Below are 21,354 nucleotides of genomic sequence, written 5' to 3'. Positions count from 1 at the left end.
TTTCTGGATATAGACTTTTACTAATAAAAAGAGGGTTGGAAAATGTCTCTCTATCCCTAAAGCTAAGAGGGGTTTCCCAGCCTCAAAGGAACCTAGTGAAATTGTTAGGAAGCCCAAAACTAAAAAGTCTGTCACTGTCATGTCCAAAAACCTACTACTGTCCCTAACACTAACAATCTAACTAACTGTGCAAGGATGGACTTTTCCTAAATTAGAAAGTGTTCTTTGTGCTCGTAGACAACAGAAATGTTCCCTGGCTCGCTGGCAATAAAGTGATGCAAAATAATGTTTCAAAATATAGGATTCCTTTCCATTAGACTTATTCTTCTCTTAAGTCTCTGAATAACTCATGAAGAACTGTTGCTTGCCTTTCTCAGTGGTTTTCGACCAACCGTAGGATTCCAATACTAGGGTGCTGTTCCTTGCCCTAGTATTCTCCTTATTTTAAGTCACTCAAGAGGAACTGTTTCTTCACTTCCCAGTTCTTGTATCCTATCAGCTTGGCCCATCCCGCTACCAACCTTAGGATTCCTTTTCCTTACCAGTTCTAGTGCTCTTGACCCTCTTATCATTGACCTCCCACATGGGTGCGAGCCCCATACTTACAATACTTTGCGCACAGCTTGGTTTGCTTCCCTGCCAAGCCAATCAAGTGTTTTCCTTGCAATCTTTGCTCGTTTCAGGGTCCCAGACCCTCTTCACTTCAAACTGTGCCTTCACATGTGGGTGTGAGACCAAGAATCGCAAGGTTTCACTGTGTCTACTTGGTTCATTCTACTTCCTTCATTCTACTTCCATGTGCACAAATCTCTATCAGTTGTTTCAGGTTTCCAGACCCTCTCGTTCTTCAGGGTCCCAGACCCTCTTGCTTTTGGGTGCAGGTCCCAGTGTTGCCCGATTGCATTGTATTAGTTTGGTTCACTCTCCTGCTAAATATACAACTGTCTCTTAGTTACTTCCGGGTTCCCAGTCCAGCTCTTTCTCTTGGGTCCCAGACCCTCTTTCTCTTGGGTGCGGGTCCCAGACTCACACCTTTACATTGTATATACTTGGTTCACTTTCCTGTCAAGTATGCAACTGTCTCTCCTTGGTTATATGGCCTCAGACCCTCTCTCTCTCCAGTTCCTGAGCTCACTCTGATGCATCTCTGAACCTCTCACAGCTCCCAGGCTACCCACATACCTGTTTATGTCCTTTTTCACGCTACCAGGAAGCTTTTCTCTTACTGGATCCTGGATGCTCTGGTAACGTTCGGGCGTCCAGCGTCATCTACAGTGTTCCTGCCAACTGACTTCCCTCCAGTTTTGCGTTCCATGTTCCCCATGCTTCGCCTTGTGTCCATGTTAGTCTCTATTCCTCTTTGGGGTGGCTTTCCCAGGCTCGCATTTCTGTAGCACATTTGTTCCATCTTGAGCATGCCTCTGGCTTCCTTTGGAACTCGCTCATTGGGCTGCTGTATTCGTTTGAGCCAAACGCTGGGCTCAGAAAATTAGACTGCTCGCTCAGCTTCCCGCTAGTACTCCTGGCCATCTTTATGTCACAGTATCCACTTTAAAGCTACGTGCACGGTACTTTGGAACAATATGATATTTCAATGTTCTCATGCACAGTAGGTTGGGTGCATGCATAATGCTTGGTATAATTTTATCTCTCAGTGTTGTCAAGTATGTTAGTTTGGCTAACTTGACAGCAATACCTATTAGCCCTATCCAGGCAGGGGGCAGAAGGATTTGGAAGGGGAGTTGCATATGGGAGTTGCATATGGTGAAGTGGGGAGACAACACATTCCCTGGTGATAATCGTCTCCAATCCCATAAGAGGATTCCCTCCCCATGTGATCCTCCATTGGTGCACCACGCCCAGGGGGAATATTGTACTGTGGACGGACCGCACTGACCCCATGTCAAAGATCTCCCATAGGGGAGAAGGGACGACATCTTCAGATTTGTCACACCACATAAAGTGGATTACAGGGGCATTCAATGCCATAAATCCCATTTTTACTTTTTCAGTTCATGAATTTCCGAAGTTCCCAACTAACTCAACCCATTCCAGTCAATGGTGTTATGGTCCTTTGTGAGGGGGCATACTGTACAATTTCCACATCTAAAGTGTCTAGTTATAGCAGGTGAACCCAATAGGGAGCCTGCTGTCCATATATTTTTTTGTTTCTCAATGCTGTGCTTGTACCAAAGATTGTCTCTTAAAAGTATGAAACCTGGAATTTTTATTAAATGCCAGCGTTTTCTAATCAACCTTCTCTCTCGATTGCTAAGAGGACTAAATGTTGTAATGCACGCTAAATAATCTTTTTAGAGTGTGTTTATTTATTCATGCACCGTTCCCTGTTCAAGTCAGCTGCCCTCTTTTTGGCATGTTTGATGATTGTACCTGGGTATCCCTGATTTCTAAGTCCTTCTGTAAATTATTAGCATATTTTTCTAAACATCACTGCTGTTGGTACAGTTTGTTTAATGCATACCAACCGCCTATAGCGAAGGTTATCTTTCAGTGCTCGTGTGTGGAAACTCTCATAATGTAACAGAGTATTTCTATCTGTCCGTTTTCTGGTTAAGGAAGTAGACAGCGTGCCATCCTCTTTCACTATGAGGATATCTAAGGTAATGTTGGCATCATGCAATAGCAATGTAAAAGAAAGGTGAAGAAAGGTGGACATCTAAATATTCAGCCATCTAAAAAAAAACATTCAGAAGATTAGAATCACCTCTCCACATCATGAACACGTCACCAATAAATTTACCCCAAATAATGATATTATCTCTAAAGGGATTATTATCATCATAAATTAACTGATTCTCAAAACCCGCAACATATACATTTGCTAGAGGATGGGCGAAGGTGGCTCCCATGCTGGTCCCTTTCACCTGCTTGTATAACTGTTTTTTAAACATGAAAAAGGTTTCTTTGAGCACTAGGGTAAGTACACTCAAGAATAAATTCCGTAGGTACCACCCTGGCATTATCTCATCGTGTGCTCAGGAAAATCTCAATTACTTTCAGACTCTCTTCTTGCAGTATGTTGTTATATAATGCTTAGACGTCTAATGTGACCAAAATATAATTTCTATCAATAGTAATGCTTTCCAGAAGGCAAATCATATGGGCAGTGTCTTTGACTAAGGGACGCATCTCTACCACAAATGGTTTCAGGAAAGAATCTACATATGTTGAGAGGGGTTCCAGAATGGAGCCAATGGCAGAAGGAATCTGCCTACCTGGAGGGTTTTGGAAGTCTTGATGCACCTTTGAAAAATGTAAAACACTGGTATTCTTCGATTCACTCAACACAACAATTCGATTTCTTCTTTACAAATCCACCCTTCATGTTCTGCCTGTTCAGATAACGCCTGAATCTCCGAGTTTAAGCATTGTGTATGATTCTCAACCAATTTCTTGCAGTGACATGTATTTTTCAAAAGGCAAAAGGCCGCTTTTTCATATAGATCTAAATTCCAAATAACTATTCCCCCACCCCTGTTGGTGGGTTTAATGACGATATTGTGATCTGCCTGGGGGGATCTCAAAGCAGCTCGTTAACCTAGAGAAAGATTGTCTTGGTGTGGATTTTACTTCTGGCTTATTTCTTGTATGCACCTAATCACTTTGTTCTGAAAAGTCCCAATTTCTGAACAAATTGTTGAACTGGATGGTTGGAAGATCGATGGTACCTTTAAACCTGTTGCTTTCACTTTTTGTTCATAGACCTTATCTTAAAACATATTTTAGTGTAATACTTCAGAAAAGCCGTCATATTTTTAACTCGTTCAATAAGTTGATCTTATCATTAGTAATCAGGTGCTTTGATAGGTTAAACATGGGTGTTACCACATTTGTTGTTCCTGGTGAAGTCTGTCACATTGTCTTGTCCTCATCCTGTATCCTGTGTTCCCGAAACCCCTTCTGTTTCTCCCTTTTCTCCCCTTACGCCGAGAAAACTGTTGGGGTTGCATGTTTTGTGTGTGTGAGGAAGAGGGAACAGAGTCGGTACTGGTTTCTTCAGGATCACTCCCACTGGAGCATGTGCTGGTCTCTGAGAAAGTGACGAATTTCTTTCTCTAATTTTTATTTCCTATCTATAACTGTTAGTAACTGAATTTTTTATTCGAATCATAAAAATCAGGATGTAGGTAGGGAAATGTTGTTTCTTCCTTATACAATGCCACATCTTTTTTTCAATTTCCACATTTTCTTGTCTCTTCATTCATTTTGTGTAGTGTTAACTTGGCATCAGAAATTAATGTGTTGTACAAAAACTGTTTTTCCAATGTCATATGTTCATTACCTTGCTTTTTGATCTCCTCTTCAGCTATAGCAATAATTAAAATTATCCAGTCCCAACTACACATATTCCCTACCCCACTCCCATTGTGTTTAAATTTGGGGTTATCTATAAAGACTCTTGCGACATTGCGCACCTGCAACTCTTCTGGGATAATCCCTGCCCTCAAGTACTCCAACATAAAATGTCCATATAGCTCTTCTCTCATTGGTTCTTTCTATTTCTGTGTTAGAACCTCTAGGTTTCGCCCTGAACTGCTTGAGTTGGAGGTATCAGATAGCAAGGGAAAAAGGATGGACCACTCATCAATTTCTTATAGTGTTCTTACAGTGTTCATCTAAAAACAAAACAATGGGCCTCATTACAACCCTGGTGTTGGACCATGGTGCTATCAGCACCATGGTCCATGCCGGATTCCGCCATGGTGGATGGTGGGTTTACCACCCCATTCCAAGGTTGGCGGGGTGGTAAATCCCCATTCACCATGGCCCCTTCCCCATTCCCATTTTTGGCCCATAGGGCTCAATGGGAATGGGGAAGGCGCTAATTACGGCACCGTAAATTACGGTGCCGTAATTAGCAACAAGGTCCCTTAGCGGGTTGGACTTTAACGCCTGCAAAAAGCAGGTGTTAAAGTGTGAATCGGGCGTTAAGGGTTTAACGGCGCCGCAGCCTTTTACGGCGCCGTTAACCCCTTAACGCCAGGGTTGTAATGAGGCCCAATATGTACATTCTCCATCTTGGATTTGCCTGTTATATCACTTAATGATAGGCTTACCACAACAATCCCTACAGCCAAGGGCTGTACTTGAACCATCCAAAATAAGGGAACCAGAATAATAGCATTTATTACACTTAATATACTCCCCACAAGTGCTTTTTGAATGCAATAAACATGGAAGACAAAAATGAAGAATTAAGAAAAGCAAAGACTGAATAAGAGCCGTGCAGCCGACTAAAGTAGAAGAGGGTGCCACATTAAGACAGAATAACAGGATCCCGATTCAATCCACCCCTGAGGGTAGTGAAGAAAGGCACAAATCATGGTTGCGCCCAAGATGGGAAAAGGTGGAACCTATAGAGAGTGGTTCTGTTCGCCAGGGGAGCAAATGGCAGCTGCAGCTGATCTAAAACAAGAGGGCCGTGAACAAGGACCAGAACAAGGACGCTATCCTAGTAGTATTGCATAAGATCATGAACCCATTCCAAATGTAAGTGACGAGACGATGGAACCAAGTGCCCACATAGATCTATCACGAGAACAAGGTAATTGAGAAAATGTAGATCAAGGAGTGACGAGTGAAATGACTGTGAGTTCAGAAGTGAACAGTGGCAAACGTCCGTGCAAGACAAAGGAGAAACCATCAAGGTATGATGATTTTATAATGGAATGACATCGACAATCCTTCTCAAGAGTAGGAGGAATGTTTAGTGCTAGTCTCGCGAGATCGACGACGAGCTGAGATATCGTGCAAGCAGAGGGTTGCATCAGATCTACGCACCCGGCCCTCCACCTGGTGCTGCTGTTCTCCCTCCTCCCCTGCATCCCGCCCCCAAATTCAGCACTTGAACACCCGCACCCCGCCTCTCCTTACTTGAAAATTGCTCCTCCGCCCAGGCCGCACCATCCGGTTGACCTCCTGTTCAAGCCATGGACATGGAAGAGGGGTTCTGACTGGAGCCCCGCCTTCCATTTACTTGGCAGTCCTGACTCGCCCAAGCCGCTGCTGCAAACAAAGCAGCGTGGCCATTTTATTTTTTTCAATTGCTATTAGCACTTTGCGAGTTTGCCTCGGGCTGCTAATAACAATAATAACGTGCTCTGCGGATGTCACCAACCTGGTAACAGCACCTTGGGCCCCGGGTCGTTACCCGCTGGTGAAGCCCACAGAACACCTTATCATTGCTTAGATATACAACTCATTGCAAACATTGACAAGAGCAGCAACCTAAAATCATTCACTTTCCTTTTTAGTTGCACTGCTCCATGTGCTAAAAGTCTTATAGACATCGGTAGAGGTCATAATCACTTGGGATAGTGACCCTTATCCAACTCTTAGTCACAGGCAAGTAAATGGGAGTAGGCCATTACCCTGTAGTCATGACTTTTCCCTATTTCTATAAGGATTTAATTATAAACTTCCTCTAAGTCAATCAGAATGCTCAGCATGCAATCTATAATCTCTGGTATAGACCACATGCCAAACGTTCTGACTTGAGCATCAGCCTGACAAACAGCACAGAAACAAGTGTCTTTAATTGTGTAGACGCAGAGAGAAGCATGTGCAGTCTAGTTTCCCAAATTAACAAACAGCAATGGAACACAAAATGCATAAAGTTTATTGTTATTAGTTCCATGTTCTTTAAATTAACATTATAGGCTCCTTGTGTCTGCCCATTCCTCCCACCCCCACAATAAAACCCCTTTCTTATTCAGTTACAAAGGCCCACATGCTAATAGCCTTAAAGCCATGAAAGGGAGTCATTATCGCTCGGGATTATGACCCTTCCCCAATTTATAGTGCTGGGCTTTGCCTCGATCAATAACTTGGAGTGGGTCATTACCCCACAATAACAACTCGTTTCTTGGCAAATAAGGTTTAGTTATGGGTGGGAAATCTTTGAAGTGCTTCATTGAAGTCACTGTTGTAAAGCAGTGGTGCACAACATACTCCCCGCGAGCCGTATTTGACCCTTCGAGTTATTTATTCATTGCCCTCCAAGGCACATTAGTTTTAATGATGAAGCTGTGCTGTTAAATTGGGTCCTTGGCCAAACATGACACTGAGACTGGTGTAGGAACAAGAAACATCTGTACTCATGTTCCAGTCTCAGGTACAATGTATAGTACATCGGGTAAGTACATAGGCACCCACCAGTATCCTCTCTCAGTCAACCCATCTTCTGAACTGGCATTTACAGAACCATTCAGAACATAACATACTCACACAGCATTCCATGTCAGTCACTCACAGAATTCCATGCATGCACGGCAAAGTGTAGGGAAGGACAAGATGCAACAGTTGCCTGGCCTAAAGTCAGATTTTGTCATTGCATCTATTTATAACATGATTTCAGTCCCATAATGCAAATACATTAAAGTGGTAATTCCATTAGAAGGCAATGTATCACACAGGTTGCGGGTAAAAAATAGAGCAATAAATACAATTCGTATACCGACTCCCCTACCATCCCCAGAGACAGTCCGACCCGTTATATGAGTCTTCTGTGATGCATTTGGCCCTTCGAACTTGATTGAATTGGCCAGATCCTAAACAGCTCTATAGCTGGCTAAAATCAATTAGCACCTGCGGGAGAGGTGCCACCCAATCTGGTAGCCAGAGACTCAGCCTTTACTAGTTTGTAAAGCCTGCATTCCCATCATGGTAATGGCACCTCTTCCACAGGTCACCATTTTTTCCAGTCCGCACTGACCTCCCTCACTCGTCCCTGCCTCCTCCAAAGCCAGCGCAAGCTTCCCACACTCCCACCACCGCGGCCACCATCTACTTTCCACAGCCGAGCCATCAGACTCTTCTTACTTGGCTGTCAACTCCCCCGCTGGGTGAATGCGCTCAGTTTCCCTTCATGGACCTATTAAAGTAATTCCTTTGTAGTTTTTCTTAAGGGAATTTGTCATGCACAAGAACGGTGAAGCAAAATTCTCTTTTATTTTAAAGGCGGATGCTTTGGGTGATAAGAGCCCTAGGTACATTGATGGGGCACTAGAGCTGAGTTTTGCTTTTCTTGTGCTCCTAACAGGGGCCCAAGGGCCATTGCAGGGCAGGAAAGACAGAGACAACAGTTTCAAGCTTCTCAACAAAATTTGATTTGAAGGCAGGGTGGATGAATGTCTAACTTGCCCTATGCTGGGGAGGGATTTCCCTACATAAAGGAAACTAAGGTTAGTCTATGTCAGAAAGTCCAAAATAAATCAGCTTATGTTCAAAACCTATACTTGCCCTCACAACTAACTGCATACACTGTGCAGGCATGTCAGCAACAACAACGAACACTGTTCAAAGTAAAGTTCAGAGCTTCTTCTAGCTCTTTGGCTTATGATCAGCTGCCCTTCCCCAAGTTCACAGGAGTTCATCAAATACTGGGGTTCCTTCCTCCAAGAGTTCAAAGTTTCCAGCTTTCAAAAGAACACTTAACTTGAATATCACAACAGGGTCTTGGCACAACACAAGCTCCATTCAGGGCCACCCGATCTAGGCGCAGTTTTCGGACCACACAGTCCACCCATTACAGGCCACGCAACCGGTAACCTTCCTTGACTATTCTCTTTGGACTCCAGTCCATTGCTTCTCCTCAGCAGTGAGATTTGCTTCAGTCATATGTGCCAAACTCTTCTGACAATGTATTGTGGCTGGTTTAAACACCTTGTGATTGTTACACCTCCTCGTGTTTCCTCTTGCCAATGCTTGTTTCCTTATAATGTAAAGTTCTTTGCACTTACTTGGCTGTGGCCAGTATTATATCTCTCATATCTTGCATTCAAATTGTTGTGCCCTCTTGGCTTTGCTAGCACTTGTTTCAATTAGTATAGTTCATTATGTCCCTGCAGTTCTCTTGCATTCAACTCTCTGTCGTCTCTTGACTGTGCTACACTTTTTTCAATAAATTCAGTTAATCATTTCCATTCAGTTCACAACTTTCCTTTCAGTAAAGTTCACACTCTTTATTTCACTCCTTTCAGGATGCCAGAGTGTTTTCAACTTGTTCTCAATTCGTTCCCTATTCAAAATACTTTTTCTTGGCTTTAACTGGCATTCAATGTGTTCCGTATTCAGAACATGTCTTGCTTTCATTTCATTCAGTATTCAAAGTACGTTTCATCTACTTTCATTGCTCTCATTGCGTTCGGTATTCAAAATACGTTTCAACTGCTTTCATTGCTTTCATTGCATTTGGTATTAAAAATGCCTTGCATTCACTTTATTTCTATCACCGCCTGCCAGCCTGATGTTGCCCCTTTTTGGTTTCACTCACCGGTCGGTCTTATGGCTCCTCATGAGTCCTTCCGCCGCCATGGATTCCTGGTTCTCCCGGTGGTCTTCCTGTGGCTCAAACACACCCAGCAATACTTCCACACTGAAGCCGGATACATACGACAACTTCCTTTGGTCTGGCCAGCCTCTGTCTCACGGCTTACTACCGGCCTCCAGCTTCTTCTGTCACGGCTTCCTGCTGCATAAACTCTGCACTGCTTCACAGGCTACTCCTGCCTTGCTGCCACACCAGTGAGGTCTCCCTGTGCACAGCTGACTGTGCTTCCGCAGCTGACCGTGCTTCCACAGCTCACCCTGCTTCCACAGCTGACACCATTTGTTTTGGGCTTCCAGCTTTTAAAGCTCCCGCCTCCAGTTTCATTACAAAAAGGACTATACCGCTCACCAGCAAATCAGTAATCCTGCCTTGCTCTTGTTGTCCTTCTCCTCGTCCTAGTACTCAGATGGGGTGACAATTGTTTGTTTTTACGAAATGAGGATGTGTTGGTCGATCTGTCCTCTTCTTTGTCCCAATACCATATTGATGCATTTTGGGGAATATTTTAGGGGAATCACTGTGACAGGGCTAACAAAAGCCTAGGAAGGCCTGAGGGATGGAGGGTTTGTGATGAAAGGGAAATGAGGGATACCATGTCTCACCTAAGGACGTCCTCTCCCCATTCCCCAAGTCTCCTCCAACCAGGTGATCCACCCTCCCATATCCACCCCCAAGGTCGAGATCCAAAAGCGATGGCCTTTCCCTGGCCACTTGAGCAGACGATACCAGGGGAAAAGGAAGTGAGGACGCCCTTAGGTTCCTCAAATTAAGCAAATCTAATGAATACATACAAACTGGCAAAGCTACAGGTCACAGAAGGTCAGCAAAGAAGTATTATTTTCTATTAAATTCACTCAAACAACTTGAATCACTGTTAGACACTTCACCATTATTTGTCCAAATAGTTTTAAGAATGGAAACGTATTGGAGCTCTTATTATTTAGATAGGCATAAATAAGGTATGAGCCAGTTTGTCCAATCCCTATGCCATTAGTACACTGCGTAAAGTTGGCCCTGCTTTGGTGGCACTTGCATGATGTTAATACACTCTTTCTGAGTTGTTGCTGTCAGCCTAGACGGTCCACCCTTTGTTATAATTTGTGTTTTATTTATGCTCATTTTGTGTCCTAATCCTACACTTTCTTAAAGGAGGCCTTACTTCTTGGCCCCACACTATTGGAGGCAGGCTGGGGGTTTTGGGGACTTAAAGTGAGCTATCTGTAACTCATCAGGGGCAAACTAAACTCTGATCTTTGTGCCGGGCTCCAGTCATGGGACTCATGTCTCTCCTGGGTAAAATGCCCTTACGGGATGCAGAAGAGCTGGCAAACCTAGAATAAAAGCACACAATGCTTGGGTCCCTACATTCATCGAACTGCTAGCCCTCTCTGGTAGAAGAGATTTTAACAACTGCAAATTCAACAACAAAGCTCTACCCTTCCTTGCACATAACTGCGCAGCACAAGCTAGATAGCCTTTCATATGGATTATGTTGGAAGCGCCACAGGAGAGAACCTGACCAATCCTGTGACGGGTCGTTTTAGTTTGTCTCCTCAATTCTGATCCATTTGCATAGTGGTTATGGATAGGAAGCCACTGCAAGCGTGTGGTGAAGGAACCTCAAATGTGCACAGAGGAGATTACTTACGATGTCCACTATTGGAACGATAGACGTTTTATTTATTTATTACATTTTTGAAACGCACAGACCCGGGGTTATCACAGCATTGTACATTACATATGTAGGAGAGCAGACAATACACTGATCAGCCAATGCGAGCAGACAGGCACGAGATGTTAATCATATTTGACGAATAGCCAGGTCTTAACTAATTTTTTGAATGTAAAGGAGGATTGTTCATTTCTGATGTGAGTAGGTAGTGTATTCCAGAGTATGGGTGCCGAGACACAGAAACTAGCACCACCTGCTCTTTTACTCTTGAACCGGGGAGTGAACAATGAATTGTTGGAACTGGATCTCGGTGCCCTAACTGGGACAATTTGGGTGATGCAATTGTTAAGTGGGGCCTCCTTGTGAATGCAGCGATGCAGGATGGTTAGGGTTTTGAATTCCACTCGGGCGATAATGGGGAGCCAGTGGGATTCCCGTCTAGTAGCTGAAATGTGGTCAGAACGTTTGAGCCCCAGTGCAGAGCGCAGTGCTTTCTTTTGGAGTAGTTGGAGTTTGGACAGTTTGGCAGATGATGTGCCCATTGAGGAGAACATTGCAGTAGTTGAGTTTTGAGAGAATCAACGCCCATACAATTATGAAGCAATTGCTCGGGGAGAGGAACTGCCTACTCAGCAAGATCAGTCTAGCTGTGCAGGCCATAGATGAGGCTAGGGCATTAATGTTTCTGGTCATAGTATGTGATGCTTCAAGATGTACCCCTAGTGTTTTTATTTGTTTCAGGATCCAGGTGCCTAGGCAGGTATGGGGAGCCAATGACGAGGGGCTCTGTTTTTTAGTCATTAAGGCATACGTTATGAGTGGCAATCCAGTTTTGGATAGTGCTGTAAACGGAATTGATTTTTATGGTGTCAGAGTTATGTTCCCCGAGAGAGGGATGAGAATGTGTGTATCATCTGAAAAGTTAGTATAGATGATTTCTGTAGAATCAAGTAGATATCGAAAAGAGGGTTTGTGTAAGTATTATATACGGTTTGGTGGTGTTTGATCGTCTGACAATTGATCACGGCAAACAGACCGAAAAAAGTGCCTGCATGCAATCAATTGTCAGAGGATCAAAGAACACACAAAATGCCTGCACACCAACCCACCCCACACCCCACTGCCCTACTTACATGTTTGCACGCCGCCTGCTCCTCCTCACCCCTGCAGCATCAAATCCGTCCCTCTAACGCGGATTGCATCTGACGCCGCAGGGTGCCTTTTTCTTTTCTTTTTTCGGTCCCCCACCTCCCATGTTGAGGAAGCGTGGGACACCCCAGCAATCCATCAAGGCTAATACATACTGATTATAGGGAGCGGGGGACACGCCCACAACCCTCGCTCCACATGTTCGGTATGTATTAGCCTAATTGTTTGTTTTTATTCGGTTGAATGGTACAGGCCACATTCGATCAAATGTACCATTCAACCAAATAAAATTGAACAATTATACTATACCTTATATACGGTGGGCAATAGACAAGACCCTTGTGGCACAACAAGCAGGGCAGGGATGGCATCTGCTGCTGATTCCCCAATAAAAACTCATGTGATCTGGCAGCTTAGGAAAGGGTTGATCCACAAAGTGGCTTCTGGGGAGAAATGGAAGTGCTGGCTGAGGTGGTGGCAGAGAATATTGTGGTCAACAAGGTCAAAAGCCGCAGAAATGTCTAATAGGAGGAGGATAGCTAGTTTGCCGGGGTTATGGTTGGAGTCCATTTGTATTTTTAAGTCCAGTAGTGCAATTTCTGTACTATGCTTTGGCCGAAAGCCAGATTGCCTTGTGCCGAGCAGATGGTTTTGCTCCAGGAACTAGTCGGTCAAGGATTTTAAGTAAGAAGGGGACTGTGGTAATGGGACCGTAGTTGGTGCGGATTGAGGGGTCAAGGGAGTTTTTTTTAGTAGGGGTGTGACCCAGGCTGATTTAATGCTGGGAACCATATAGGTGGCAAAAGAAATGTTAGAACATTCGGAAATGATAGGGGTGAGCGTAGGACCGCAGAGCTTAACTATATGGGCAGGAGTCGCCCTTGCAATTGGAGGGTTTCACTGCTCTAATAGTTGCAGTTACTTGCTCTTTCATGACAGGGCTGAAAGAGAAAAGGGGGATGGTAGAGGTAAGGGTCTCGCTGGGTGGGTTTTTGTGAGTAAGCAGGGTGATTTGTTGGCGAGCAGGGCCTTTTTAACACTGATCTTGGTGAGTAGAGATTCAATTTTGAGGGTGTTTGGAATTGTGGTGCACCAGTCTTTGTCAGAGCGTGTGTCCACGACAAAGGGGATGGGCATTCATAGCTCTCTGAGTATTGCAAATAATTCTCTACTATTGGACCTAGCATTTGCGATTCTGTCATTGTAGCTATTCAATTTGCAGGAGAAAAAAACACTTTCTTGTAGGAACAAGTTCTGTGCAAGTGCCAAGCAGTTCTCCGGAGAGAGATTTTTTAACAGAGGTGTTCTCATATATTTTCTAGGATTGAGCATAGTTTTTGCAGACACATGGAAACCAGGCCCAATCCTGGAAAATGATCTGATTCTAAGAGAATCTGCATACTCACGCCTGTCATCATGACGGTTTTCCACACAAGTGCTGCAAGGCAGTGGAAAATGCAGATGTTGACTTTTTCTGAGCAGGCCAGTTCTGTGTGGGAAAAATCAGCATCTGAATAGAGCAGGAGGAGGTCCTAATTAATTTGTTTCAATTAGGAGCTGGGTTGTGTGCATTATTTGTGATTGTTTTGGTCTTCATGAATGAATTGGGATGTTCACAGTGAATGGATTGCAATGTACGTACATGGCCCGAGGCCTTGTCTGTTATCATGTGGGTAAGCAAGGATCTTTGGCAATGAATGAATGGCTTGTGTACATAAAATATTCCCTGAGTTTATCCACCTCTAGGGACTAAAGAACTGCACATCCGATTAAAAACATATTGGTGCATTGGAAGGTCTGCCGGCCTTGCCATACTCTGAATTGTGTTATAATCTCGCTTGCTGAACATGGGCTATTAATCAGTAGTTGAGAACTTGCTTGATTTTCCTACAGGGTTTGGGTCCAGGATGCTACGACACCTACAATGCCAACATTGACTGCCAATGGATTGATATCACTGACGTGCTGCCTGGAAATTACATCCTGAAGGTAACCAAGCCCTAATCCACAACGTTCATTACCCTGTTCCCAAGAACACCCCATAGACAGACAGCCGCTAAATGATTTAGACAAAGACAGACACCTTTAAGTCTGTTCAGTAATTGGTCTGATGTCTCCTTTTTGTTGATAAAGGTTTTTCTCTCCTTCATGTCTCTAATAACTTGCTCTCTGCTTGTTTTGCTAAACTGTCTTTGATTATTGTTCTTCTAGATTATTTTTTATTATTATCTATTACAATCTATCTGTTGCCTTTGATATTGTTGATCCCCCACTCTTCCTTCCACACTTGCCTCTTTTGGGATCTCTAGTCCTGTTTCCCAATGGGTCCACTCCTACCTTTCTGAAAAAAACTATTCTGTCTCATGGGCTGGATGCATCGCTTCGTCACAACCCCTTCAACTCGGTGTCCCATAAGGCTCTGTCCTAGGCCCCCACCTTTATCCCTATACACTATCCCCCCTCTCTGCTCTTATCGCTTCGTTTAACCTTTCTTGACATTTCATTGCATCTCTCCTCATCCTTCACTCTAGCTTCTCCTATCCATTCTGGGATGAGTTCCTACTTGCTCCATCTTAACCCTTAACTCTTTTCCTCCTCCCTCCCCTTTTCTCAACCTGCCTATAATCGCGGTTTCACCTTTGACGGCTCTCTCTCATTCGCTCTTCATATCTCCAGTAGTGCCGCGTCCTGACGCTTTCACCTTAATAAGATTCACTGTGCTTATCCTTTTCTTTCCTTTCATACTACTAAGCTTCACATTTCCTCTCTTATATTCCCCTCTCGAATACTGCTCTGCTATTCTAGGCTCACTCCCTACTTCTCACCTTACCCCCATCGCTCAGCTGTTAATTCTTCCATTAATCTTCTCTCTCCCCCGCTCCTCTGTTACTCCCTCTCCTCTCTCTATTTCCTTTCTCCCTTTTGACTCTTGTCTTTTATTCCATTTCCTTTGTATTGCCTATAAATGTATCCATGGCCTCGCTCCACTCTCTTCCATCTTTCATTTTCCTGTACCTCCACTCTCGTCCTCTCCATTCCTAATTAGTCCATCTTCTCTCCGTCCCTAAATCTCCTAGTTCTCAAAATCATTTTCACACGTTCTCTCTCCTTGCCCCCAAGTACTGGAGCTCCCTCCATCTCTTTTATCATCTCCCCGTCTTCACATCTTATGCTCCCGTCTTGAATCCCATCTTCACTTTGCTCTTTCAGACTCATAAACTCATCCTTAGTTTTTGACTTTTATTCATCATAATAAATGTTAGTGTACCATATGCCCTTACTGCACCAGTCTCCTAACAATTACAGCCTTGCTCTTCACTGGCACAGGGAAGATTATTCAAAGGGCACATGTGCATTTCCGACAGATGCTGTGACCCAAAGTCACTGCAGTCAGAGGTGGCATTTTAACATTTGCACCACTGATCTAAAATGTAATAATTGTTGCCATGTCAATCTGGTGTTAGGGTAATCTCTATTATGGTATGATGACTGATAAGAGCACACAATTACTAAAGCCACAATAAATTGATATCATACACGTTTCAACCCTGGGAGCTCAGGTTAGGGATGTCAAGGCAATGTATTTTAATGAGTAGCCTGGCTACCTCCACTGTTCCCAGTGAGACAATACCCAGGAAGCAGCCTTCCTTTGATTCTCCAAGAGGTAGGGTAACACCTCTCCGCAAGGCACAGGAACTCTCACCAGGAGATCTCCTAGGAAATCTGCTTCAAAGGGGCACTCACATAACAAAGGCCAGCCTGACACAAGGGTGTTGCACGTAAACATGACAGCACTGCTCATTCACAGATCTATTCACCACGGAAGAAGGACGCAAAAAATCAAATCAACCTTTCATTAATTCTTGGGAGCCTATAAGGTTTCTAGATACAAATACTGGGCCTCATTACAAGTGTGGCGGCCATGGAATGAACGGTGCCGGTAAGGCAACGGCACCGTTCATACCGGGCCGCCACATTACGAGTTTGCTTGCGGGTATGTGGTATGCACGTCTGGTCTGACCAGACGTGCATACCGGCACCCACGAGCAGACCAGGATGCTAACAACAGTCCCGTCATTAACGGGGCCGTTGTTAGCATCCTCCCCATTCCAGATAAGGGCTCAATGGGAATGGGGACGTACCGAGTCCGGGTCCCGAAAATGGGAATTACTGGGCCTGCAAATGTCAGAATGGCCTGGAAATTCCCATTTTTCGGGACCCGGACACGAGTTTGGAGGCAGCCATGCCAGTAAAAACGGCATGGCTACCTCCAAACTTGTAATGAAGTCCACTGTGTCGCTAGAACCCACAGTACAGGGTCAAAATCAAAAGGTAAAACATGCCTTTAATGTCGTTTTTGTAGAAAAACAGACTGTTTAGTAGGAAATGTCAACTGAATTAGTTTTTTTTAAAAAGCAGCATACTATGGCATAAAAACACAACAAACTAATTACACACACTCTCCTACACATTAACTATGATATACAAATAGACTGTTGTTCCATGCCTTACTGTTGAGACATACCACCCCCACCCCCCGCCAAGGCCAAGATTCAAATTAAAAAGAGAGAAATGATGCCTAGTAGCGTATAAATGCCATTGCTGTGGCTGAAATATACTTATTCTGGCAACACTAATTAATGTACTCGATTAAGGCCCATAAGATAAATGCTTCCCGTGCCATTATTCAACAAATGTCTTATAGGAAACGAGACAGCTGAGAGTTCTTGCACTTTGGCTGTGGAAGGATGGACTGGCAACTCCTCAAAAGTCCAAAGCCGAACAGTCAGACAGTGCAATGCGGCAAGGACACTCTAATCTTCCTCCAATACCAACCCTATAGGCAGTGTTCCATTTTCAAGGTTTAATGCACTTATAACAGCACAAACGAGAACACATTTAAATATATACAAAAATGCATGCAGGGCCATATGCTTGGTCATGAAAATGACATTCATTAAAACAGTCGTCTGGCTAGGCATGAAGCATCATTTCATCCCTGCATCCAATGAACACCATGCCTACCCAGAAACAATGATGTCACTGCAAAATGGAACGCCATTTTATCTGCAAACCTACTTTTCCTGAAACAATCGCCTTGATGCACACAGAACATCATTTCATCAGTGAATGTACTATAAACCCGACATGCCCACAAATAATGCTTCCTATACCAACAGCTCATTATTTCAACCGTGAACAAAACTAAGATATCCTATGCCCAAAAATAAGGGGTGCTTTATGAGGAATGGAGGCTGTCAGGATGTAAAATACACTGCACCCTAAGAGGCTGGAATCTTCCCTTACTAGATCTAATAAAAACAACAATGTGGCACTTAAAGACAAATGACAAATTGTACATAACACTCATTCACTATATTAGTGTCAAAACTGTTGCATCGTTTTCCAGTAGTCAAAAATAATGTCACACCTCCAAAGCTGATGCCGTCATCAATTCAGACAGCATTCCCTAAAACAACTGACCAAAAAATAAATTCATAAACATGTAGCGAATGTGCCTGTAAAAAAGAGAACACCATCAAATATTAGGACAGTTCCTACCAATAAAACTACACAACTGAATAAAACAAGTATCGGCAAAGCTAAATATTTTAGCTTTTGTGTAGGCATGGAATAGGGCGTTATTATGCACTGACGTAATGGTACTAACTGTCCATAAGATGGCAACAGATGGCAAATGGCGTGAGTACATTGACGTATGATGGCAGGGCCCGGAAAATGCCTATCAAACGCTCATACAGGAGAAAATACTCTTTGCTTGTCACTGCATGTTTTAACAGGAATTCAGTGCAATGAAGAAATGCGAGGACACACATTTCATAACACCATTGAAGTATGTTTATGTTTATGTTTATTGGGTTTATATAGCGCTTTACACCAAAGCCAATGTTTATGTTTATGTTTATTGGGTTTATATAGCGCTTTACACCAAAGTAGCCCAATACATCCCAAAATCATAGTACCTGCACACATTATGTTTCCCCACAGATTGGAATTTTATTTAGCCTAATTGTGTTTGTCACTTTTATTCAAGGTAATCAAATTTACTGTATCCACAGAGTCTGGTTTCTTGCCTGTAGGGCATCTGGTCTCTATTATGGTCTCTGATCTCCTCTGTTCTCTGTGGTCTGGTCTGTTCTGTGGTCTGGGCTCTGGTGCCTGGTCTGACCTCTGGGGCTCTCGTCTGATCACTAAAGACTACTGCTGGTCTCTGGCCATCTGGTATCTAAGGTCTGGTCTTGTGTTGAGGGGTCTGCTCTCTCGTCTGTGGTGTCCGGGGATCTGATATCTGGGTTTGATCTCTGAGGATGTGGTCTCGGTTCTTTTGGGGTCTGGTATGATCTCTGGGGATGTGATATGTTCCCCGAGGGTCTGGTCTCTGGAGTCCGGTCTCTGGATTCTGGCCTGGTCTGTTCTTGAAGGTCTTGGCTGGCCTTTGGGGCTTGCCCTCGCGGTTTGGTCTCTGGGGTCTGACGTCTGTGGTCTGATCTCTGGTCTGGTCTGATCTGGTCTGATTTGTCTTGATTTGTACTGGGGTGTGATGCAGTCTATGGCCTCTCAGGTCTGGTCCCTTAGGGTCTTGTATCAGGGGTCTGGTCTCTGGTATGTGATCTATTTTGTTCTGGTCTCCGGCGAATGGCCTGGCCCAATCCAGTCTCTGGGGCTTTGTCTGATTCGCTCTGATCTGTGAGGTTGGGTCTCTGTGGGATTGGTCTGGCCTCTAGCTTGCTCTGGAATATGCGGTGTGGTCTGGTCTGACCCCTGTACCTGTTCTGGCTTGGTCTGACCAGGGGTGAACTGGGAACCAAAAGAGACCCTGGAATTTATTTTCAAACTGGCCTCATATTGCACATTTTGAGCAAGCCAACGATTTTCCTATGAGAACATTTGAAAATAAACTACAAAAGAGGCCCACGGTGCAGAGGCCCACTGGGAATCTCCAGAGTTCCCTGTAGACCAGTCCAGCCCTGGGTCTGGCTTGGTCTGGGCTTTGGGTTCTGCTATTGTATCTGTGATCTGCTTTGGTCTCCGTGGTCTATTCTCTGTGGTATCCTCTGGTGTCTGGTTTCTAGAGGTTTGGTTTTTGTGGCCCGGTATGTGGCCAGTTGTGTTCTGATTTCATCTGCTCTGACCTCTGGGGTCTGTCTTGGTCTATGGCCTCTGGAGTCTGGCCTGAACTGGTCGCTGGGGGTATTTTTTCTGGGGATTGATTTCTGGGGGCCTGGTCTCTGGTCTTCAGTCTGGTCAGGTCGTGTCTCAGGGGTGTGGATTGCTCTGGTCTCTACTTCTTGTCTATGCGTTTTGATCTGGCCACTAGGACCTGGTATGGTCTCTGGGATCTGAAGCCTGGTCTGGTTTCTAGGTGTTGGGTGTCTGAGGTCGGATCTCTGGGGTCCAGTTTGCTTTGATCTGCTCTGGTTTCTGATATCTGACCCAGGTGTCTAGTGCCTGATCTTGTGAGTCTGGTCTCTGGGGTGAGGTCTGGTCTGGTGTCTAGGGTCTAGTCTGATCTCTAGTCTCTGGTCTTATCACTGGTCTAAAGTGTCTGAACTCTGATGTCTGTGCTTTGGTCTGGTATCTGGTCTGGTCTCTGATGTCTAGTCTGCTCTGATCACTAGGGTCTGGATTGTGGTCTGGTCTGCTCTCTGGGGTCTCTATGGTACGGTATCTGGAGTCTGGTGTTTGGGTGTCTGGACCTCTGCAGCCTGGTCTCTAGTTACATCTGGTCACTGGAATGTGGTGTTTTGTCATCTTGTGTCTGGTCGTCTGGGGTCCAGTTTTGCAGGTTCTGGTCTCTCTCGTCTGGGGTGAAGTGTAGAAGGGTCTGGGCTGTAGCCTCTGCAGTTCTGTCACTGGGATACTGCTCTCTGAGATCTGGTCTTTGTTGTTTGATCTCTGGTGGTGTTGTCTCTGGGAGTCTGGTCTGCTTTAGATTCTGTGTGTATTGCTCTGGTCTCTCTGGACCTGGTCTCTATTTTGGAATGGTAATTCTGTTTGCATCCTTCTCTTTGATATGCTATCCTTGAATGAAGCAGATGATCAGTGTGTGGCAGATTCAGGATCTATCCTACGCTTGTACTTTCTCTTCTTCTATTTGATGTGGTAGCAGAGGGGATGCAGATAAGACAGACGATTTTACTATGGACCTCCTATACAGGTCTGAATATATAGACATATTTTTGATTATCAAAAAAGAATACCTTCAATTTGTCTGATCAAAATATTTGTGGCATACACAAGTTCCAGATAAGGGAGAAATCTCACAAAATCGAGTAGCGGATAATTCCGGGTGATGATTTGAAGATATGCTTCCCAGAAGGATAGCTTTTGGGGGGTCTATGGAAAGCCTAATGCAAAGGAAACCCTATTTTTCAACATTATTATTACGTAAAAACATTCCTGACAATACAACCAATTTGGCAAGAGTGTTCATATATGACCAGATCAGTTGCTCGCTGGATTTGGGGATTTTATATGGACGAGGCCAAACATTATAGAGAACATGTTTTCTCGTTCTCCTATGTAAAGTGCAATGTAACCTGAACTATACTGCTGCTCGATCAGCCGCGTCATACTATATATGAATGCGCTTGTATATATTAATAACGTATGCAAACATTCCGGATTGATGTTTTCCATTTCTCTCTCTCTGTCTGTTTCTCTCTCTATTTCCCTCTCTCTGTCTCTCAATAGGTCACTGTGAACCCAACCTTCCAAGTTCTTGAATCAGATTTTACGAATAATGTGGTGAGATGTGAACTTACATACAGTGGTAGCTTCGTCAGCACACGAAACTGCAGAGTGACCAGGTAAGGGGGGGGGCAAGTAATCCAGAATTCTGTATGTGAGGGGTCAAGCCCGCCTGCATTTAAGTGCATGGTTACAGGGTGCCCATCCAATGTAATGGGCAATGGTATCCAGCCCAATGATCTCAATGATCTTCAAATGAATGTAAAAAATGTTGTCAGCAAAATATGAAACAGATCTAGGATATAGCATGTGAAACCCCCTTATTCCAAAGGTCACCCTATTTCTTGAGGGGATGGGTGACCAGCGATGACCCCTTTGCATTGGTCGAAGTGTACAGAAAGAAGTAGTGGAACTATGTTCCCTGCTGGCCTGCCCCACGCCCCACATACCCCACCGCCACACCCCCTTC

The 21,354-nt window shown here is 44.2% G+C and overlaps 1 protein-coding gene across 1 annotated transcript in view; it reads left to right on the top strand.

Annotated features, from left to right (window-relative positions):
- Positions 1–21,354, top strand: part of LOC138574403 (lysyl oxidase homolog 1-like) — an 84,525-nt gene that overhangs the window by 61,607 nt on the left and 1,564 nt on the right. Inside the window, exons 5-6 of the mRNA XM_069649405.1 lie at positions 14,067–14,162; positions 20,889–21,004. Coding sequence (XP_069505506.1) covers positions 14,067–14,162; positions 20,889–21,004 — 212 coding nt within the window. The remainder of the gene's footprint in view (positions 1–14,066; positions 14,163–20,888; positions 21,005–21,354) is intronic.

Source organism: Ambystoma mexicanum, chromosome 1p, assembly GCF_040938575.1.
Source record: "Ambystoma mexicanum isolate Mex_15411 chromosome 1p, UKY_AmexF1_1, whole genome shotgun sequence".
In the NCBI taxonomy this organism is placed as follows: Eukaryota; Metazoa; Chordata; class Amphibia; order Caudata; family Ambystomatidae; genus Ambystoma; species Ambystoma mexicanum.
The sequence above is the reverse complement of the archived record's forward strand: the minus strand, read 5'-3'. Positions and strand labels throughout refer to the sequence as shown.